Source organism: Manacus vitellinus, unplaced genomic scaffold (genome assembly GCF_001715985.3).
Source record: "Manacus vitellinus isolate BGI_N305 unplaced genomic scaffold, ASM171598v3 scaffold_7_pilon, whole genome shotgun sequence".
Classification (NCBI taxonomy): Eukaryota; Metazoa; Chordata; class Aves; order Passeriformes; family Pipridae; genus Manacus; species Manacus vitellinus.
In genome coordinates this window covers 3,983,088-4,006,757 of record NW_021940813.1, presented here as the reverse complement: position 1 = coordinate 4,006,757, position 23,670 = coordinate 3,983,088, and the positions used below count along the sequence as shown (strand labels likewise).

The 23,670-nt window shown below is 37.0% G+C and overlaps 1 protein-coding gene across 5 annotated transcripts in view; it reads left to right on the top strand.

The window, feature by feature from the left end:
* USP9X (ubiquitin specific peptidase 9 X-linked) overlaps positions 1–23,670 on the top strand; it is an 81,766-nt gene that overhangs the window by 25,022 nt on the left and 33,074 nt on the right. For 4 of the 5 annotated variants that reach the window (XM_018084002.3, XM_018084001.3, XM_018084000.3 and 1 more), the window contains exons 14-25: positions 4,401–4,488; positions 6,056–6,398; positions 7,830–7,925; positions 10,929–11,140; positions 12,848–13,088; positions 13,298–13,447; positions 13,553–13,673; positions 14,146–14,276; positions 14,537–14,815; positions 17,439–17,564; positions 19,952–20,077; positions 23,257–23,423. In XM_018084002.3, the coding sequence (XP_017939491.1) occupies positions 4,401–4,488; positions 6,056–6,398; positions 7,830–7,925; positions 10,929–11,140; positions 12,848–13,088; positions 13,298–13,447; positions 13,553–13,673; positions 14,146–14,276; positions 14,537–14,815; positions 17,439–17,564; positions 19,952–20,077; positions 23,257–23,423 (2,080 nt within the window). The remainder of the gene's footprint in view (positions 1–4,400; positions 4,489–6,055; positions 6,399–7,829; positions 7,926–10,928; positions 11,141–12,847; positions 13,089–13,297; positions 13,448–13,552; positions 13,674–14,145; positions 14,277–14,536; positions 14,816–17,438; positions 17,565–19,951; positions 20,078–23,256; positions 23,424–23,670) is intronic. The other variant, XM_018084003.3, reaches the window with a different exon arrangement.

The window sequence follows — 23,670 nt, the reverse complement described above, 5'->3', positions numbered from 1 at the left end:
GTCTGACTGCATAAGAAAAGCTTAAAATGCTATTTTTTTCTTTTTTATAATTGAAAATGTGTGTTTTATAGTTGAACATGTGGAAGTGGCAGCTCTCATTTATCTGTGGATTGATAAACATCATCTTACCCTACTTAGGCTAGGGTAGTAATTTTTGTGGAAAATCCTAATAGTAAAGCTTCTAGTTTTGAATTTTTGAAGGCTCCTTTGAGAAGCTTTTTTAATCACCTCCTTTTGAAGCCAGTATTTGGAATTTGTCAGGGAGAAGGACTTTAAACCACAGGGATACTATTTGTTTTTACAAGGTAACTCCCATATCTGTTCAGTTCCTTTCTCACTGCAGTTGTTACTGTCAGCACATTGTGTTAGTATTTATATATTTTAGGCTAAACTCAGCCCTTCACTGATGAATTTACCCTCATACTCTGGATTAACTTTTAGCTACTGAGGTAGAAGCGTGGAAGTGAAGGATAATGGTGGACCAGGAAACTCCTTGTTAGACTAGACCACGGTATTTTAATATAAAATTAAACCAACAGAAGTGAAAGGAGGAGGTTTACACCCCTCCTTCTCCACCACTGACTTTACTGACTGGAACCAGGGACTGTTTTCTACCCTGGCATCATAACATCCTGCCAGCCTTTCAGTTGCTTCTCAGATAGGGCACAGTATGTTGTGGAGGAATTCGGTGTAGACAGTCCAGAGAGGACAGGATATTTGCATATTCTGAAGTTTGTGTCTTACACCACTAGGAAAGGTTGCCTAGACACCTTTAATTTTGGATTTCATTTAATTTTGGAGTACTAAGTATATATATTTTATATAAAAGATACCGAAAATATGTCCTTGAGGATATGTGTGAATAGCGGTGCTCTGTGAAGATGGTCACTCCTGCCAGGTATAGGTCAGGGAGAATGACATTTAGTTAAATCTGCACACTGCAAATACATTTCTCTGTTCAGGAATACATGGGGCTATTACCCTAATTTAAGTTCCATAATTAATGATAGCCTTGCACTAATTAGTGTTAGAATGATACTAAATTATTTGGTCTGTTCTCAAACCATAGTGTCTTAGCCTTAGTCTTCACAGGAAGGTGGAATAGAACAAGTATTAGTGAGCTGTTGGAGCTAACATGATGCAAAAATGCCATTTTATTTGCAATGAACTTCACATTTTAACTATATTGATATCTTACAGTTTGTGATTCTGTTCTTCTTTCTCTTGGGCTTTGACCAGCTGTGAAATCTGGGGTTTGGCCTCAGGGTTAGCAGGGAAACATCATGAACAGCTGTATTCTAAAGCAATGCTGTCTTTGTCCAAAAATAGCCTACACATGCTGTTGGTGTATGAACTATTTTTCATTCATTTCAATCACATCCCACTGCCCTGCCCCTCCCCAGCTATAATGACTCAGTTAAGCAGGAATATGAACATCTTCAGTGTGATAGGAATTACATGTGTGTGAAGGGTTTAAATTTAATCTAATTACAAAGCAATTAAATTATGCTTTCCTGAGACAAAGCTGTTGCAGAACTTCTCATTTGCATCAGAGAACAAAAACAGATGAATAATAGTGTGGATTTTTTTTTTTAGATGCTTTATTACATTATTGAGGGCAACTAGAAAATACCTCCTAATGTTCCAGATACTGTACTAAATAAGACACAGTTCCTGTGCAAAAACTCTTTAATTTTCAGCTTTATATACTAAATAGAGCAGAACATAGAGCACTGTGAAGTTTGTCTTCCATGCCTTAGTGGAGGAGGAGGAATATGCCAGGGGGGCATATAAATGAAAGGGAATAAATGAAAGGAGAAAAAAGATTATGCATGTGAGGACAGAAAGAACTGGAAGCTGTAGAATTAAGCTTGGCTGGAGAAGGTGAATGAGACAGAGGGAAAAAATTCAAGGCAAACATCCAGACAGCACAAGTCAAACAAATGCCATAGAAATGAAGAATCCAGTTGTCAACAGATCTCTTTGGCAGTTAACACTGCAATTATTGTGTAATTTTGGATATTTTTAAATTAATTTTGAATTTGCCATATTTTTATTTTCCTTGAAGGCTTCCATAGTTGCATTCTGTGATGGAGAACAATGCTCCTATTCTCCCGTTATTCACCAATGCATAGTATTTTCTGTGACAGTCACTTCTGTATGTTTGCCTTTTTAAAGAGAAGCCTAATCTATGTTTCTGAATTTTTTCCACGCTTTTTGATTTTCCCTTCTACTGAACTCACCCTTTTCTCCAACTCTGCAAAGTCCTCCATGAGATGAGACAACTGCTATTGCATTTTGTAGTCCTGAAGGAGGTCACAGTTTCATCTTTCTGATGATTTATCAAAGATCTTTTGAAAATTTTAGAAGGTTGCTAGTCAGTTCTCCTTTGTGTTCTGTTTTTCTGAAGTAATAAAAAAATCCAAAGTGTTAATGAAATGTAATTATTTGTAGAAATTGTGCCATATGATCTTCCATGTGTGTTTATCACTAATTAGACTTAAATTTTCAACCAGTTGTTTTTTGATCGCTAATTTCTCTGTTCATTCTTCTGCTCCAGTATGTAAAAACAATTTTTAAGGAGATCACACACACTTGGACTTGCTGTGGGATACACAGATTAGAAAATAAATCTGGCAGATGTAGAAAGAATGTGATATAGGTAATATTTAGGGAGACAGAATTTTTTTGTAGTTCAGAGTGTTTGAGAATTCTGAAGTGCATCCACACTGCCTTTGGGCAACTGGCTGGGTTTGAATATTTGACTTCTTCTGTCGTTGCCAGTGTTGATGTTGTTGTGTCTGTGAATTAAACTCCAGTCAGGAAAAAAAATCCCAGATAGTCCCCACAGTGAAAACAAATGAACACCACCACCACCAGCTCCCCCTCAACAAGATAAAATCAAACAAAAAACCCACCCAGAACGCCCAACACTTCAAGTAATTAGTTTTAATTTCTCTGCAATATGCTTATCTACCCTAATTGTTTCTTATTCTGGAGGCACAACATATTTTACCAGTTTTCTGCTTGTAAAACTGAAGTAATTTTTGTTTGGCTACCTTTATATTCTTTCTTCTGGTTTTTTTTTTTCACATTTCTTCTTTTGATAATTACCCATTTATGATTACTTCATTAGGGTTATAATTCAAATTTTTTGAAGGATTTCCAGTGAACATAATGTCTCCAGTTTTGCAGACATCAGTTAACTACTAGTCTTCTGTTTCCCCTTTTATTTTATTTTTAAGGTAATGCACCTTTTACACTTGGATATAGAGAGCAATATGACAATAATTTTTCTCTTAATTTTGAAACATTGATGGACTTCAGCTGTTAGACTGGTTTGGTTTGGGTTTTTTCCCCCTCCCTGATATAATAGGAGATACTGATTTTCAGCTCTGAAGATAAATTCTAGTATTAGTCTTGATGTTGTCATGATACAGTCTGTCATGGCTGGGTCATCTTAGCTAAAGGCAATTTGTACACCTTTGCAAATAAGAAATACAGCATTAATTAGTTTATAAGGGAGCTGTCATAATGAACATGTGTCATGATGAAATACAGTATGTACAGATGAAAGCAATGTGTGCAGAGATCTAGATTGTATCTCTTTAATTAATAAAACCCAACCAACCAACCTAACACCAAACAAAACCACACCAACACCTGTGTTCCCGTGAAGCAAGCAGCTGTTTGTTAAGCAAAATATTATGCTAAGATTTGACAAAATGCAGGTAGAAGTTTGACTTCTTGCCTTATTTTAAAATTACTACTTCTATTTCAAGCTTGTCAGTATTCCAGGCATTTGGGTCTTGTATTTGGAAACTTGCAGTAGATAAAGTTGTCTTATTTTCTTCCTCTGAGTGATGTTGTGTACATAACTACTTATAAAGGTGTTAAAGAAATGGAGAAATTATTTCCTCTGGAGAGGAAAAAGTCCAAAAATGGAAAATTTAAATTTTGGAAAAGATGTTCTGTAAGGAAACTAAAGCATCCTCAGGAAAAAAACCCCCTGGATAATCTGAATTATATGCTTGGTGTACTTTCATTTTTAACTGTATTCTGGCTTCAAACTGACTACCTACATTAGGAAAAATTGATTTGAAGTAGAAGAATGCAGGTTCCTAATTTTTCTGTAATACTTTCATTGAACAGTGAGCACTTGTATCTGCACCTAATTGTGTATTTGATTATATACCTCGGTGGTCTTTGCCTATACTCTTTTTAATCTGGGATGAAATACTAACAGGTAGTAGCTTGGTGAAAACTCTTTTTATACACCTTACTGAAAATTTTCTGGGTTTTGAGTGGTTTTGATTATATTCAGAATAACAAGTCTTCAAACACACCCTGTCTTGTGGAGTCAGCATGCCTTTTCTGAATGTCTTGTCTTTTATTTGCAGAGCATGGGGAATATGATCCTCAAACTGTAAGGCCAGGAAGCAGATACAGTCACGTGCAGGAAGTACAGGAGCGACTCAACTTCTTACGGTAAGTTTGAACTTGAATATTTGTTTGACTTCTGTAAGAATACTTTGAATACTTTAAAGAAAAAGAAACCCTTTGCATTTCTTTTTCTTCTACAGCTTTAAGTTGTTGTGTTAACTTCTTTCAAAACTCAGATGCAAAAATACACTGAATGTTTTTGTTTTGGTTTCTTTTTTTTTCCCAGAGGGCTTCTATGCTACTGTTCGAATATTCAAATAAAATTTATTAGGATCTTTGCAATCCAAGGCTCTCATTCTGCACTAGGTTTTGTGTGGTTTTTTTCCTGTTTGTGTGTAGAACCCTACTGACTTGAATACAGTGTGCAGGTGGATACAGTTACATACCTGTTGGAGTAACTTATCTGAAAGTTTAAAACATTCCCAGTAGGGATATGGCCACGTGTCCTTATTTCTTGCACCACACCAGATTTAAATCCACAATCATAGCCTGACATATACTTTTGTCAGCCACTGATGTTGTTTTGTCAGCAGCTGAGCCATAGAAAGACACTGGAATAAAATTATTTGGATGACTTTTGGCCAGCTGCTGTTTGAGAAAACAAAGGATCTCTGCTCATCATAGAACTGCTGTATGTTGATGCTTTTTAGGCTGTCTTGACTTTTTCTTAGTTGTTTTTAACCTTTTTTTAGACAAGTAAAAATACTTGAACTGTCAAGTTCTGAAGTATTCTTTACTTTTTTTCTAGGGGAGATTTTTTTACTTTTTAAAATTTTACCAAGAATTTTTATGAATTAATCTTAAGTGTTAAATGGTTAATGAACTTATACAATAGCATATGGATAGGCTTAATTTATCACTCCTGCGTGTTAAATATTGTAACTTCCTTAGATTTAACTTCACTATATACACAAATTTATGAAGTCCCATGGTTGTCAAATGTAGAATATGTAGCAATTTCTGAAAAGCAGTGCCATAACTTAGGCCCTCCTTTCTTTTACATAGAAGAGATTTTGAATCCAAAAAATTATTGTAAAGAACTTTATCATTTGTTCCTCCTGAAAGATCCTTAGTGTTAGCTCTCAGAATTGAAGTTCTTAATAATTCTGTCTTAATAATTTAACACAAATGAAAAACTTGGTTAAATAAAAGGAAAAATTTCCAGTTCATTGACTTTATTCTGTAGAGTTGATACTTTTTTTGCAATTTTGCTAAAGCAAGTGTTTATAAAACATTGTGAGTGATCGCAGAATTAATTTATTCTCTTATGTCGTGACTTTTAAACTAAATAGTTTACATTAGATGTGCATTTCTTTGTGTATAAAATGCAAATAATGCTTGATATTTTTGTGCAAGACATTTTTTGCTGAATCTTATTCCTTTTTTATTTGGAATATAAAGTCTTGATTCGTTCAAACTTACTAAGAAATCATGGGGCTAATTATGATGTAAATAAATGTATTCATGATGTAAATAAAGTTTTCAAGGTCATGCTTATGATACATAAATGAATTACATATATATATTCACCTTTGTGCCTGTGCTTTTTACTGCATTGTAACCCTGGATGTGTGTTAGAAGTGCTGTTAATTGTCTCTCTGTTTTGCTCAAGATTTTTATTGAAGGATGGTCAGCTGTGGCTCTGTGCCCCTCAGGCGAAGCAAATATGGAAGTGTTTAGCTGAAAATGCGGTTTATCTTTGTGATCGCGAAGCCTGTTTTAAATGGTATTCCAAACTAATGGGGGATGAACCAGACTTAGACCCTGACATTAATAAGGACTTCTTTGAAAATAATGTGCTTCAGCTGGATCCTTCCCTATTAACAGAAAATGGAATGAAATGTTTTGAACGTTTCTTCAAAGCTGTGAACTGTCGGGAAGGAAAGCTAGTAGCAAAGAGAAGAGCCTACATGATGGATGATCTGGAATTAATAGGATTAGACTACCTTTGGAGGGTGAGTTAATTGGAGGAAACATCTGAAAGTTTAATTGCTGAGTCTTTCTCAGTCTCTTAATATTTTTAGGAATGTGTAGTTTCATATTGAAATTACAAAAATCTACTTTTTCAAAGTAAATGCTTGACTTTTGACTCCACTGTCTTCCCAGCAAGTGTACAAGCTGGTAACTTTGCAGACTGATACTTGATGGAAAGTTGTTTGAAACATAAGTATAGTTATGCATGCACATGAAATTAAAAATTTGCCTATACTGTTGAAGAAGAAAGGATCATTCCAGGTGATTTACCTGTAGATTTCTCTTTTCTTTCACATGCACATTATAATTAAACTTTGTTCCGTGCATTAATGAGCTACTTTATTGCATTCCTTGTGGTGTGGTAAACTGGGGTGATTCTACATTAGACCATTGACCACTGGTCTGATTCTTTCTCTTATAACCACAACCTGTTGCCTAAACATGGTTGTTATGCAGGATCCACAGGTTCTATATAGCCACCTGTTTATACATATAAAATCTTCCTTTTCAATAAGAAGGTTGTTGCTTTCTGAAGCTTGCCAAGTCTGTTGGGGAAAAACATCAGTATCTAATCTGTTGTGTAATTTTTTCAGAGTGTTCCTGGTTCTCAAGAGCTGTGTTAAAACCCACAGTGGTGCACTGTGGCATGATTATCATGGCTGTGTTTTTGTAAAACATGTACAGCAGCTGTCTGCAGTAATTTTGGTTGTGGCTTTTTGAAGGATTAGGTATTTTAATCCTGGTGATAATAGTTAAAACCAAAATAGATCACAATTTGTATACAAATAAATTCACGCTGTTTGTGAACAGAGTTCCCACATAATGATAGCATGTTTTAGTGTTGGGAATCACCTTACTCTGGTCAGCGTGACAAAACTCATTAAGCTTCAGCTCAGTATCCTGCAGGGTTTGTCTGTAAAACCTGCTTCAGACCTGGTAACTAGTAATTAAAATTTAGATTATCACATAAGAAGCAGAATTCATTTGCCTGTTCCCCTTCCACCCTCTCACAGCCATTTACATATTTGAAAATTCTCTTTGGTGATGCAGGCTGTTCAAGCACCTGAAAAAATAGTTTTCTTATTCTCTGAAAGTAGAGAAAATTGGAATATTATGTGAAGATGAATATATAAACACTAATTCTATTCTGTTTATAAAACATCAGCTTTTTTTTTTTTGGTCTGAACTCCTTTAAAACTAGCTAATTCTTAACCATGATTTTTATATAATTACTTTTAGTGTAAGTTGTTTTATTTTTTGTATCTAAACATTTTAATCACTTTCACCTGATAAAATCATTAAACATACTGTTGTGTAAAGATACTTATGTAGTAGTTATGTTCTTAAATTTTATACCAGCAAGTTTTAAGATTTCTAATGCTTTTTGTGTTTTTTTTTTTAAATTATGCTAGGTTGTGATTCAGGGAAATGATGACATCGCCAACAGAGCAATAGACCTTCTTAAAGAGATCTATACTAATCTTGGCCCAAGGTTACAAGTTAATCAGGTAAAAAAAAAAGCAACAAGAAAACTGAAATATGATAGAAAAACAGTAATAAAATTCAATTTGTGATATTTTCATAGTTGAAAGATTCGAAAACAGAGAATAGTTTTCGTGTTTTGCAGAGTATACTCCTGAGTCCAGCCATCAGTTTCTGGTCAGATGCAGAATTAAAGAGTTTTTTCTCGTATTTGGAGACTGAACTCTGATAAATTTTTCATGTTAACTTTGTCTGTTGTATTTGACCCTTCTACTCAGAAAACAATTAATGTCATATACTTAGGAAGACCTTTTGTGGAACTTTCAGTTGTGGCACTTATTTATACCAGCATGTTCCCTGGCTGGGTCTGTGGAGTGTTGTCATAAGCTAATGTAATCTCTTTTTTCTGTCATGTCCCTTACAAAGGGTCACAGTTTCCCTATATAATGGTCAAGCTGAGCTCTAGCAAATCAGATATTATCTCCCTGCCTTAATATTTGCTGGGAGCTGCATTTCAGTGGGCAGAGAAGAGAGAATGAATTTCTGTGAGGTCAGAAGAAGGGATGTCATCCAAGGGTCTTTGACAGGCTTGAGGTGGGCCTGTGAAAACCTTCTGAAGTTGGACAAGGCCGAGTAGAAGGTCCTGCGCTGCACAGGGGTCAGAGCAATCCCAGGCACAAGTACAGGCTGGGAGGAGAATGGATTGAGAGCAGCCCTGAGGGGAAGGACTTGGGGGCACTGGGGAATGAGAAGCTCAACATGAGCTGTTGATGTGCACTCACAGGCCAGAAAGCCAAACATGTCCTAGGCTGCATCCAAAGCAGAGAGGGGATTCTGCCCTTCTGCTCTGCTCTCATGAGACCCCACCTGGAGTGCTGCATCCAGCCCTGAGGTCTCTAACATAAGAAGGGTATGGATCTGTTGGATTGAGTTCAGAGAAGGCCACGAAGATGATCAGAAGTCTGGAGCTACTCTTCTGTGAAGACAGACAGAGACCTGGCGTTTTTCAGCCTGGAGAAGAGAAGGCTCTGGGGACACCTTAGAGCAACCTTCTAGTACCTAAAGGGGGCTGCAACAGAGCTGGAGAGGGACTTCTTGACAAGGGCATGTAGTGATAGGGCAAGGAGAAATGGCTCTAAACTGAAAAGAGGGTAGGGTTAAATTGGATATTTGGAAGAAATTCTTCCCTGTGAGGATCACTGGCACAAAGAAGTTGTGGCTGCCCCATTGCTGGAAGTGTTGAAGGCCAGGTTGGATGGAGCTTTGAGCAACCTGGTCTAGTGGAAAGTGTGCCTATGGCATGGGGGATCTTAACTAGTTGATAATTGAGGTTCCTTCTGACACAAACATTGTATGATTTAATGATTGCACAGATTTGGTGGAGGGATCATAGAATCAACCAGGTTGGAAAAGACCTCCGAGATCATCAAGTCCAACCCTTGATCCAACACTGCCGTGGTTACCAGACCATGGCACTGATGCCACATCCAGTCTTCTCTTAAAAACCTCCAGGGATGGTGAATCCACCCCCTCCCTGGGCAGCCCATTCCAATGTCTGATTACTCTCTCTGTAAAAATTTTTTTCCTACTATTCAACCTAAACCTCCTCTGGCACAGCTTAAGACTGTGCCCTCCTATCCTACTGCTGGTTGCCTGGAAGACCTGTAGCCCCACCTGGCTACAACCTCCTTTCAGGGAGTTGTAGAGAGTGATGAGATCTCCCCTGAGCCTCCTCCAGGCTGAACAACCCCAGCTCCCTCAGCCTCTCTTCACAGGACTTGTGCTCGAGTCCCTTCACCAGCCTTGTTGCTCTTCTCTGGACCTACTCCAGCACCTCAATGTCCTTCCTGAACTGAGGGGCCCAGAACTGGACACAGCACTCCAGGTGTGGCCTCACCAGCGCTGAATACAGGGGAAGAATCACTTCCCTGGACCTGCTGCTGTGCTGCTTCTGATACAGGCCAGAATGCCATTGACCTTCTTGGCCACCTGGGCACACTGCTGGCTCATGTTCAGCTTCCTGTCAATCCTCTGGACAATCTCCAGTTGATAGCTTGCCGGTTGTATTTCTTAAGACTTCAATTTTCATACTTGTCCTCAAAAACACAGAGTCTTCAAAGCTGCCTGTTTGCCAGATCCAGCACAGCTGCTCCAGGTGGTGCATTTACAGCCATTCAAGCAGTATCTGACTGCAGTGGCAGATGGCTGGAGCCTTCTCTCTTGCAATAGGTCTGGGCTTACTAACCGTGCATCGATCTGTGCATGGTTAGATCTGACAATTCCAGAAGTGTTGGATTGACTCAACATGCACACAAGTATTCAGTGTGCTGGCAACTCCTCTGTTCCTGAGCTGCCTCTAAGGAAAGTGGCTGCTGGACTGTGGTTTGCTGCAGTAGCTGTGACTGTTCGTGTTTTGGTTGCAGACTTACCTGGAGACACTGCAGATTTTTTACAGTGATTCTCTAGGTTATGTGTCAGTCTAGGTCAGGAGCAAGGATGTTAGATGTCAGATATAAAATGTTAGATACCAGGCAGAACGAAGAGAGCTGCTACAGCTGCCACTCTGCTGAATCTAGCTCAAAATCCGTTTCTGAGTTTGTGCAGGAAATGAGTGTATCTGGAACTTGGTTATGTGGTTTTGGAGGCTGGGGCCGGGGTAGTTGTTCTGAGGATTTGCAAATGTTCTTTGTTCAGTCTTAGTGTTAAGTAAGTCAACCTGTACTAGATAGTCAGCTAAAGATTCATTAGCAGTCTGAGAAAATGATGAAGTGAAAGTCCAGTTGAGTGTTCTTTGTCCAAACTTCCACTTTTTCTATTTACATGCAAGTTTGCACTGTACAGTTACAGCTGCTGATGACATGTAAGATTTTTGAAGCCACAATAAATTAGAGCTGTTTTATCAGTGGTTGTTGATTTGGTTAAATGGTTTGGTTTGGGGGATTTTTTTTTACTTCTACCATTGAATTTTCCTTCTGAAAAGATGATTTTTAATATTTCTTGTAATTGCACCAATTTCTTAATGTAATTAGGTAGTGATTCATGAAGACTTCATTCAGTCCTGTTTCGATCGTCTAAAAGCCTCCTATGATACTTTATGTGTGTTGGATGGAGATAAAGACAGTATAAATTGTGCAAGACAAGAAGCAATACGGATGGTGAGAGTGTTGACTGTTTTAAGAGAATATATAAACGAATGTGACAGTGATTACCATGAAGAGAGAACTATTCTACCTATGTCAAGGTATGTGTGAAAAAGCAGTATTGTGATTTTGATTTTTGTTAAACTAAAACATTACTAATAGCTTTGTGATTTTTGCATTCTAAAGGGTTTCTATTCAGGGAATGGTATTTACAGAGTTTCAGAATTCCATTTTCTTTTTTAATACATGAAACTGTATTTTAAAAAAATTAATTTGAAAGATCAGGCAAATACAGATATACATGAAAGGGACAGCAGACCTGAGAGTAAACCTGTTGTGCTGGTGTTTTGTTCTTTAACTAGCACAATGTACCTTGATGCTCGATTGTTTTGGATATAGTTCTGTTTTCAGATAATTACTTAAAAGCAATACTGTTCTTTACATTAGCATCGTCAAAGCTTTGTTTTTCGTATTCCTGTTTTACAAAAAACATGTCAATGTATATTTTCACCCTCCATAGTTGTTTACAGAGATCTTTTATCTTACTTTGCAAGCCTAAATTTGGGATTATTTCTAAGGGAAATAGTCTGTGTAAGTTCCTCATAAGAGGGGGAAGAAGAAAACAGTACCTTGAAGTATATTTATTTTCTGTATACCTTCACTCTTCTTGTATTTGTCCTTCAATGAAAACTCAGCTTGAATCCTCACTCTCTTCCTTAACTTTGTCTTTGGTATAAAGAAAAAGCAAACACTTAAATCCAGTGTTGTGTAGATGTTCATAAGCAAAATATTTCCTGAGAGAGGAGAGAAAAGCAGAACAGAAAACTGTTTAAATGTTCCACTGTTAATAGTTGCTCTCTGTGGGAAGAAAGCCTCAAAAGTACATCAGGAATACACTATGATTGCTATAGATTTATGATAAAACTAAAATATTTTTAGACATGGTAGGGGTTTGTCATCCCTTATTTTAAATGCCCTTTGCTGTTTCTTCATGGTGTGTCAGTAAATTTGCAGTGTTCCTACAGCTTTTTTATTGTATTTGTTGATTGATTGATTAGTCCTAACGAAGTTCTCTTGTTCATTATGGGTGCATCTTTTTTTATATGGGCTGCTTGTTTGATTAGACTAATCTTTCAGAGGCCTTGTTAGCAAGGAGCTTTCTGAGGAGTTTTTTCTTTTTTGTTGCATGGGATTATTTTGTTGGGCTTATCTGGGCACATCTTTCCTAATGAGCTCCCTGCCATTGTGGGAAGTGTGATCACTGCTAATGTGAAACTGTTTCTTCCTTTTTTGATCCCTTTCAATTTTATTGTTTTTTTAGTAATTGTGATTTTAAAAATTGGAATTCTAATGTAAAACTTCTAACAGCTTTTGACAGAAGTCATTAACACTTGGTGACCTAAAGGCCTTTTCTGATCTTAGTGTATTTAAAAGCAAAGCTGAGTTGCTTTGCTAAAAGAACAAAATGTCGTTGCCAGTCTGATTGATCTTTGCACATTTTGGTCAGGAAGTTGCTAGACAGAGAAAAGATCTAAACTTTATAAGAGAATTCTAAAATTTCTGTTGATGTTCGTAACCTGACTGTAAGTTTGACCATATGATTAACATACTTGTGCCAAGTTTGGCTTCTTGAAAGATTCTGTGTGTATTGTTTGCATAGTTGCTGGGGCCTTCACAAAATCTCATGCTGGAGAATATCATCATACGCAAAGATTCAGTGTTGAAATACCTGCAACACAAAATACAGCAGGGAAAAGAATCTCTTTCATGAGGGCAAAAATAACTTTTTCTGGTGTGTTTATTTTCAGAGCTTTCCGTGGTAAACATATCACCCTGGTAGTTCGTTTTCCCAACCAAGGCCGACAGGTGGAAGATTTGGACATTTGGTCTCACACGAACGACACCATTGGCCAAGTGCGGCGTTGCATCCTCAACCGCATCAAAGCCAACAGTGCACACACGAAAGTGGAGCTGTTCATTGGTGGGGAGCTGGTGGACCCTGCAGATGACAGAAAACTCATTGGGCAGCTGAACCTCAAAGACAAAACGGTGAGTGTTGCAGGCTGATTATTTACCTCAATTCAGATGTTGCTTCCCTTTTGTAAATGCTTGAAAAGTACCGTGCACAGGATCACTTATTCTTGTGAAATAGTTCCATTCTTCCTCCTTGTATTGTGCCATTAACATGATATCAGGTGCTTATTTAATAAGGAATCTTAATTTATGCATGGTATTAAAACTGTGATTGTGTTTTTCAGCTAATTACGGCTAAGCTCACACAGATAAATTCTAATATGCCCTCAAGTCCAGATAGTTCTTCTGACTCTTCAACTGGTTCTCCGGGCAACCACGGCAATCACTACAGCGATGGGCCAAATCCAGAAGTTGAAAGCTGTTTGCCTGGAGTGGTAAGCTTATTCTGAAATTAGCAGTTTAAATGCATTTTTTCTTATACTTTGTCTCTAACTAGGAATTTTAATGTGTGGTTTTTTTTAAAATTTGCTTATTTTAAGATCATGTCACTGCATCCTCGGTACATCTCTTTTCTTTGGCAAGTTGCAGACCTGGGCAGTAGCCTAAATATGCCACCCCTTAGAGATGGAGCTCGTGTTCTAATGAAGCTCATGCCACCAGGTAAAACTTAATTTTATCCTTTTTTTATCTTGTAATATCCTCTATAATAATTTCTTGCCTTCATTTTATAGAAAAATGAAGATAGGGGAATATTTTCTACTTTCTGGTAATTTATTGATATTACAATTCATGACTGATCCTAATTAGGACTCTAAATGTTTTCCCAAATAGTTCTTTCTTCTCTGCTATATCAAGTTGCATAGTTTACCGTTGGTATTGGGGTTCAGTGCCACAGTGCAGTGAAAATGGGGAGAAGTATTGTATTCTGAAATGATTTTGTAGCACTGCTTTAACAGGATCACTTTTGACTGTAATAATCATTGCAGAACACTTCATAGTCTGATGTTGTCTGTAGCCTTTTGCAACTGTTCTGATACACTTAAAACTTTTCAGATTTATATTTGTAAATAGTACTGGCTTTTTGTGGAGTAGTTTTGTTACAAAACACTTACAAGTCGTGTTTTTATTGCAGATAACACTACAGTTGAGAAACTAAGAGCTATTTGTTTAGATCACGCAAAGCTTGGGGAAAGCAGCCTTAGTCCATCCCTTGATTCGCTATTCTTTGGTCCTTCTGCCTCACAAGTGCTGTACCTAACAGAGGTTTGTGATGCTTTGCCTGTTCTTTAAAAATCTTTAGCTCTCCCTGTGGCAGTCCTTTCTGTAATGTTATACAAGTCTAAGATCAAGTTCTGGTTTGAAATTAGCAATCAAAAGTACTTAACAATTTACTGGAATAAACATGTGTATGACCAATGCTGTCAAAAGCATTGTTTAAGTAGTGTTCCTACATATTCTCATGTTCAGTATCTATATCCAAGCTGGGGCATTGCTGTTAGTTAACTCTGTATTTTGTTCTACAGGTAGTTTATGCCTTGTTAATGCCTGCCAGTGCACCCCTGGGAGAAGATGCCAGTGACTTCCAATACAACTTCTTAAAAAGTGGGGGTTTGCCTCTTGTGTTGAGCATGCTGACCAGAAATAACTTCCTACCAAATGCAGATATGGAAACTCGAAGGGGTGCCTACCTTAACGCTCTGAAAATAGCCAAATTGTTGCTAACAGCCATTGGATATGGCCACGTTCGGGCTGTGGCAGAAGCTTGTCAGCCAGTTGTGGAAGGCACAAGTACAATTTCACCGGTAATATGAACCTTCCTTCCTGCAAAGGGCTCTGGTTTTTATGTTGTCTGCAGCAACTTCTCTCCACTCTTCATTAACAGTCTATTCTTTGAGTGCATTGCATGCCAAGAACTCCTGTTACTTTCAGATAATGTTGTTTAAAAAAGAGATCAACTTGCTAAAAGAATCCTGTTTCTTTGTGACTATAAAAAGTTAGTGTGAGATGCACTTGCTCTGTATGTGATTTTCAGTGGTTTGCATGATTGTCAGTGCCAGGTAACTTTTAATTTCTAAGTACATTATCCCATAAATTCAGTTCACAAAAAGAATTCTGATTCTTTTGAGCTGCTGAGTCTATTGAAGGATGTGCCTCTGAATTTCTTGTATCTATTAGAGCAGAAACGAACAGAACTGATGTTGAGTCATGCCAGCCCTTTGTCTACATAAAGACAAGTCTTTGGATTGCTAGTCCTAATTCTGAGTGTTGTTTGTAGAAGATTCTTGCAGAGAACAGTTTAGGTACATTGCAAAGTTAAGTGCTGATGGCTGAAAGGTGTCCTACCCTAGGATTTCTCAGTTAGAAAGGGAAAAGTCTGACACAGGTATTCTGAACTGTGATCTCACATGTCTGTAGTAGATTTTATGGATATTTAGTATGGCAGGTTAGTTTTTGTATATCTAGACAAATATGTTCTGGGTCAAGGTTTTATTTGTGTCCTCTTACAGTAGATGGACAGCATAGAGCCCAAAAAGTAAACTTTGCTGCTGTTTGTCTTGGACATTTGCTTCACAAGTATTCCAGCTATTTAGCTATTTTTTTTTGCCTTTTGTGAGGTTCCATCCCAAATAGTTGCTTGAGCTCTCAGTCTGTACTCAAGAATACATAGAGAGTCCCACTTCAATGTACTTTATTCCACAGTATTGACTAAGATCCATCTCTGAAGCAGACAAGTACATTCCCCTTAGGTCTGAAAAATAAATATCCATTATGGTTAGCTACATCTCTTGGAAGATACATGATTAATTCTTTTTTCCAGAGGTGAAGATCTCTTTTCATGTCTCATATTAGAATATAACAGAAACATCTTAAAGCAGACACGTTTGCCACTCTGTCCTTTGTTCTGTTTAAATGAGTAAGTTTTACTGCCCTCACAACATAATAATTTCTTACAACAATTATTTAAAAGGTAGTTTGGAACACAGATATCATCATTTGAGTCTTGAAGTACTGTTTAAAATATATTTATGCTGACTACTTAAGAGGTAGTAGCATTTGTCCATGATTACTGGCATTCACTGTTTGGTGTTGCAAACATCTAACTTAATAATATTAACTGATTTGTTGGAACAAACATGGTTATTCTTGCTGTCATCATCGTCCTGTTTGAAGGACTTTGATATTTTTTGTTATTGCTGCAGCACCAACAAGTTTACACCTTGGAATGGAGGTGAGATTTGTTAATAACTTTCATCTGCCTTATCTAAAGCATAAGTACCAAAGCGTAGCTTTCTGTCTTGGCTTTCCATCAGTACTTGAGAGAAATGAGGTAGCCAGGGTTATGTGTCTGCAGTCTTTCAGTTATCAGTCTGTTGCTATCACTAGTGCCTTTTAAATTTTTACTTTTTTCTTCCTTGTTTTCATAGAAGGTGGAATTAAAAACATTGTCAAACACAGTATTCTGAACTTGATTTGTCCCATGTATATTGTGGTTGATCACTTCCAGCCTGCTTCCAATAATTAATTGACTGTGGAAGCTCTTTTAGTCTTTGGTGGGGGTTCTGTAATTTTGCTCCCTAAATCAACTGTCCTAGTGAAGCTGACAAAGCAAGGGGTGTGATCAAAGGCAGGTGTTACACAGCAACTTCACAGTAGTGTGTCTTTTGAGCAGCATTTGAGGTGGCTTTTTTGAATGAAATGGTACAGAGAAAATGAAGAAACTCTTTTGTTGAAGAAGTTTTAGCTTGTAACCACAGCCCACAGTCTTTTGTTTGTCTGTGAGAAGGAAACAACTGTTTCAGATTTGAACTGTCATAACTGTGAAGGTCTTGCAGCCCAGGGAGAGGGAACTGTATGCTCAAACCAATACAGAAAAGATAAAAACTTGTCTTGCTACTGTTTTGTTATGGAAATACCATAGAAAAAGTGGAGGGATAATTCAGAACAGAATTCTTCAGTAGTGCTCTAACTCAGATGTTTAAAATGTACTTCAGTATAATGAACACTGTAACCATGTACTGTCTGGACACTATTACCTAATCCAGAGGGAGAGCCAATTGTTTAACCAAACCCTTTCTTTCCTACATCAACAGAAAGGGAAGGAGGCGTAACTGTAAACATTCTGTTATGAATAACCTTGATCAGTAATCTGATCAATAAACAAGCTTCCAAACCTAATAAATTTTGAGCAAGTGCCTCTCCTCTTAACTGCTTGTACTCTGTGATCATACACTGCAGCATAAAGTGTCTTCAAATGTGATATCTGTTTGAAAATGAGATTTATCTTGGTGTTTGCAGATTCTGTAAGTAGTTTTCCTTCCACGATCTTGCATACTTCTGCCAAACCTTTCCAAGTAACTTTAGATCTTCATATCTTTTTGCTTTTTTCCCTATGTAAAAGTAAGTATAAGAAGTACTTTCTTCCAGATAAACCAGGCTACGCATGACCAGGCAGTGGTGCTACAAAATGCCCTACAAAACATTCCTAATCCAACTTCAGAATGCATGCTAAGAAATGTAGCAATACGTCTTGCACAGCAAATATCTGATGAGGTTGGTGAATTCCTTTCTCTTTCACCTTTTTTCCTATAGCATTTTTCCTCTTTTTTTAATCCTTAAATTTATTGCATTATAAAACATGGATTTTCCTTTTAAAATTTCATGAAACATTTTAGGTAGTCTTCATATGATTCAATAAGCTATTAATTAAAAGTATTTCTTTGTTTCCATATGCATAATGAAATTTGGTGTCTAATACCATAAAGAGGCTTTAGTGAAGAGGCAGTTTCTGAACAAGCTCTTTAATGGATTGTGAATATTGTTATCCTTAGATCAGAACTTTAGAAAATGGATGTAATAGATTTAAAGAAGTTAATGGGTATTTTGAAAACACTTTTTGTGATACTTTCTTCTTTTTTTGGTCTTCTCTGTTTTGGTTTCTGAGTAACACTCTGTTCCTGAGGAGAAAAACAGAAAGGGGAAGGGAAGTTTAAAGTATTGAGCATTATTTTTAAATGCTGAGAGATTAAAGTCTCAAATCCTTGCCAGTGTATCTATATATATTGAAAATGGATTAATGTTGCAAGTGAGAAGTTGGATTGTGGACCTCAGCAGTGTTAAAGAATGTGCTTTGAAAATGTAATAGTCTTATCCATATGGTATGGCCAAACCCTGTTTAGATGTGGAATCATGAGTCAGTGAATAACATATATTAGTGAATTCTGCTGAAATCAGCAGAAGCTGAAATCAGAACTGCTGTAACTTCCTCTTCCACAGTGCATTGGGTCCCTCCCAGTGTGGAAGCAGTGAAGATGGTGTTTCTGTACTGTATAGCACATCTGCAAAACCATCTCCAAAACATTTCTGAGGTATCTAGGTAGAAGTAGCCTGTATGATCATCTTGGTGTTGAAAAGGGCACTATCCCTGCAGAACAAAGGACTGTGTGTAAGGAAAGCACCATGTACTAGACTGCAAGGCTGACCCATCTGCCTTAGATCAGTGGTGGTGTTGCATCTGTACCTGAAATCAGCCAGTTGAACTCAATTTAATTAAACTGCTTCCATAGAAGAAATGTCTTTTGAGGTGAGGTATGAAGCAAGTTTTTTAATTGTGCCTTTGTCTTTCCTGGAGGACTTCTAATAAATAAATACATTATTTTTCTTTCACCAGGCATGTCAAAGCAAACAAAGGCTGAATTTCTTTAACAGTATTGCTGTTAAAGTTTTATTTGCAAATTTCTGGTATTATGAAAACTGCTGTAGATCTAAATTTCATATGTATCACAGTTTGCCTTTGAAAGGTTTTTTCTTTCTCTTTTTCATGTTTTGATGTTCCATCCAAAAGACTGACTCTTTTTAACTGTCCACACAGTTTTTTAAAAAATAAATCCAACATGATTTCCACAGGCCAGAGAGAAGACTACTGCAGAGAAAGGAATCTTTCACGTTTTTTAAAAATGTTGATACTTGAAGATTTTAAAACTCCAATGAGATAAAAAAACACCCCTGTTACTTTTCTTGTGATGCTGTTGCTCTGAGGTTGCTTAGCTTGTGACAAAGATGAAATACCTGTTACTTTTCTTGTAACTCCAGATAATGTTCGTATCAGTACACAAATGGACACTGTTCAGGTTTCCTGATGCAGAGAGCTTAGTAGTTCAGCCTCCCTTTTTTATTAAGTCTGAACATTAGAAATATGGAACTTGACATTTTTGAGAACTGTCTGCCATCTGCTTTTAGAGGTTGCCTAGTTTTTGGACAGTTCTACGTAGAATACAGACCTTGGCTGTGTTTTGTGTTGTTTTTTAAAGTTGATGCAAACTATAAATAGTAAGTTGTAGTATGTTTTGTAATGTCTGTATATCAGTAAAAGCTATTGGTGCTAACTCAGTCCATGCACGAAATACTGAAGAGTGATTCTGCATTCATAAGATGCATGAGCTGTGTTTTTATTAACGTTAAAACCTGTATATCTTAAATGTAGAACAGTCCCTTTATATCATGATCACATACTTTATAAGCGTCAGTTTGTGGAGCTTGCTATCAGCCAGCACAATAAATACCATGAGGAGGAAAAACCCTGAAATAAGTTTCTGCATTGCTTAAGAGGCTGGCTGCCTTCCAGATGCATGTTTGGTGGTTTCTTGGGGTTTTTTCCCAAATTGAGAAATTCAGCATTGAATTTGGTAGTTTCTGCTAAACCTTAGTCAGTATCAGAATCCTACTTTCTGTTAAAAAATGAAATTTTATTTAAATGGAGTACAAATATTTTCAAGATACATCATCTCTCTTTTTTCTATTTAAAGCAGCATTTATTAAATTTTGAAATTTTAAGTGTTAAATTTTCTATAAAATTCATTTGTGAGAATTTGGACTCCACAGTAATGTTATTTGCAGCTGCATTCTAATGTTGCTTTGGTTTATTTCTCTCTTTTTTTCAGGCTTCAAAATACATCCCTGATATCTGTGTTATCAGGGCAGTACAAAAAATTGTCTGGGCATCAGGCTGTGGGTCAGTTCAGCTGGTTTTCAGCTCAAATGAGGAAATTAGTAAAATCTATGAAAAGGTAAGAATTCCTAAGTAACTGCTTTTTTGTGAAACTGTTCATTTGTTTATAAAAGAGTCTGTTGACCACATCAGGCTTAGGGTGTTGAGCTTTTAGGTGTGTATACCCTGGTGTTGATATATTTCAGAGTTCAGTATAGGTTTTTGTCATACCACAGTTTGTTCTATTCCAGATTACTTTTCTCAGTAACTGTTTAATTGTAGCTTCAATCTGGTGTCAGTTCAAAAGTGCACCAGTTCTGTAAGCTGCTCTAACATGCTTTCAGCCCAGTTAGATTCTGTATCTAAATAAGGAATAAGTATTTCTTGCAATACTAGTTTTTCTGGTCTTCAAACTTAAAAGGTCTGTTCTCCAAAAGCTGATTTAACACATATGTGTTGTCTAGAATGAAAACCAAGAGCTAATTTATGTGAAACTAGCACTGGAAAAAAATTAATTGCTAATCCTGTATGACCTTTTTCTTTTTATTAGGTAGATATGTAAAACATCTTGATGGTTTCACACATGGTTTACACACATAGTTTGGAGTTGGGGGTTATGCATCGGTGCAGTATCACACACTTTGTGTGTAATGTTGTTTACAGTTACAGGAAATAGTAATATGTATTTTGACAGTGATTTTTTAAAAAGTATCTTTTTGTTCTCTGAGCATCTTCTCTTGTTCATCTTAAAAAAATCATGTTTAGGACTTGTCAATGCTTGTCTAAGAGCAGAAAAGAAAGGAATCTGTAAGGGGGCTTTATTCTTGGAGGATTAGCTGCTGTGCTTAGGTGATCAGTCAGAAGAACATTTACTTCAGCAAAATGCAACACCTTTACATTTACCTCACGTAGTGGTATTGTGGCTTCTGCTTCTATTGCTGTGAGCATGACTTCTTCACTAAATAAATTGGGGCTTTGGGGGTTTTTAGGTGATAAACTGGCATATAAAACATGGTTTCATTAGTGTGACAGTCCAAGCACACAAACATATGCTCTTGTATCTACACATATGATGTTTTAAGAACAGCAGTGCACTGGAGAAAATACACCTGAAAGAAAATAAAGCTAAGTGTGCTTTTCTAACATTTTTCTGGCAGTTAAGTTCTGGTAAAATTACTTTGAAAGCAGTCATCCTCCAAAGGATTTTATGGGTTTTCTGTTTGGTTTTTTGTTTTATTTATTCTTATTGACACTTATATGGACATTTTTGATAAATGGCAGCTGCATTTGGTTTATGCTAGGCAAAAGGGGAATAAAAATTGAAGGGAAAAATTTGAAATTAAAAAGAGGAAGAAACTGCAGAGGTAATAAGAAGGAGGAGAAGGTACTCTTCGCTAGTGTAACATAAAAAAGAGGAAAGTATCCTGGAAATAGAGGAACATCATGGAAGAAAGGTCACATTCTTATTTTAAGAGAATTGTGTTTGCTTATAGATGACAGGAAGTAACTTTTATGATGGTTTTATAAAGATTGAATATACTGATGGCTTTTAGAGGAAAAAGTATTTTAAGGAAAATGCTTTCAGTTTCCTAAGTTAACCACTAAACGTTAGACTTTAACTCATAGGTCCTAGAAGTATTTTACTAAGTGTGTGGAATAGAGATTTATCATTAAATGTTAGTTTAAGAACAAAAGCAGACTCATTTTTGTGGAATCAAGAATGACATGTCAGGATTCCTGAAAACATCAAAGACTGCAATGGGAAATTATTTTTTTAAGAGGCATTTCAGACTAGCGCCATCAAGAATGACTTCTGAAAGAATGCTGAGCACCTAAAGAAGCTTCTGAACTTAACTGGTGAATTGAATTAAACTTTAAAGCCCAGTTAAATTATTTTGAGAGCATAACTTGTATGGAGTCTCTTCTGCCTCCTGCCTCCAAAAGTTCTGGTGTGAGAATCCTCTCTGTGGCTGAAGATGACTTTTTGCAGCTACCAGTGGTGTCCAACTGCCTTTGCCTCATTAGCTCAGAGAAGGATCCTGGACACCAGAAATACTCCAGATGTGCTACTTGGACAGACCCCTCAGCTCCTGGTGCCTGAGTGTAGGGAAGTACTTCCCTGAGTACAAAATGCACTTTGCTGTTCTCCTGGAGCCCTGCAGCAATGCAGAAATAACTGTCCTTTTTGAACAGGGGGCAGTGCAGAGCAGGTGCAATCCTGAACTTGTTGGAAGCACCTCTGTTTGCTTTAGGATCTTGAGCTGTGTCAGAGTGACCACATCCTCCCACTGCAGTGTGGTGACTGTCTCTGATTTTTTAGCTGCTGTGCAAAGACTAAGTAGTGTTTGTTACCAGACTGAGGCATCCTTTGGCCTGTTCACAATTAATTCTCTTTCCTGCGTTGCAATCCCTTCTTTCTGCCTACTTAATCTTGATGCCTTCCCACATATAAAACAAATAATTAATGCCTTTAGTAAATGTTACTAACCTGCATGATTTATAAATGGTGAATGGAGACCTGCTCACATTCAGTTTCTTCAGAACTTCTTGAAGATAATTACTTTTAGGTGGAGGAGAGGGCTTGCCATTATTCTTAAGAGTATTTATTTTGGAGAAATGTACCAAAATCAACTCACTTGATTTTCTGTACCCATTAGCAATAATATTACTTTCTACTTCAAAAATCACCACACAGCTATGTTTGAAATTTGGTTCAGCTCTCTCATGTTTCTGAAAAATAGTGATGAATAAATTCTAGTAGTATTAAGAAGCTTTTGGTCAAATAAGCTGTGAGTGTCAAAGCCTTGTAAAACTGGATTTAATGATGGATTATAAAGCACTGTAGCCTTTCTGTGCTTAAGTAGTAACTGTTTTCCATGCTTTACACTCCATGTTCTGAGTATTAAAAAAAAGCAGAAGAAAAGAAAACCAAAGAAACCCCCAGATACAAACCAACAAACAACTCCAACAGTACTAACTGATGAAACTTCTGCTTGCAAGCTTCCTATTTAACTTCTGGCTCCTTCAGTTCATACTTGGAATCCTCCTTTGAGAAGCACAGTACTGGAAGTTCAAGTCATCCTACACAGTGCTTTGACTCAGATCTGAGTGCAGTGCATAAAATACTTGGCAATGATAATCACTTAGTGTACAAATTTGTGGTTTGTGTTTGTATTTAGTGGATATACCTTGGAGCCAGTTGGGTTTCTTGGGATTTTTTTCTATACCCACTTTGTGCACTCTTGTTTGTTTTCACAGACAAATGCAGGAAATGAACCAGACCTAGAAGATGAACAAGTTTGCTGTGAAGCACTGGAGGTGATGACCCTGTGTTTTGCTTTGATTCCAACGGCACTGGATGCACTCAGTAAAGAAAAGGCATGGCAGACGTTTATCATTGATTTACTGCTGCACTGTCACAGCAAGTAAGTTTTGATTTTTTTTTTAATCACATCTACTGTTTTACAATTCAAAATTCATATGAAGCCTAAATGCAAAGCAGTGACTTCTTATTTAAGTGATTTTTCTCTGCAGCTGTCTTAATTATTGTTTAGCACTGTAAATCTAATTTGGATACCTGTTCTAAATATCAATCCCATTTTCTTTGTACTCATAAGGAGGATATTGTCAGGCTGGATGGATGGGTGTCTGATAATGTGCTACTGATGGCTT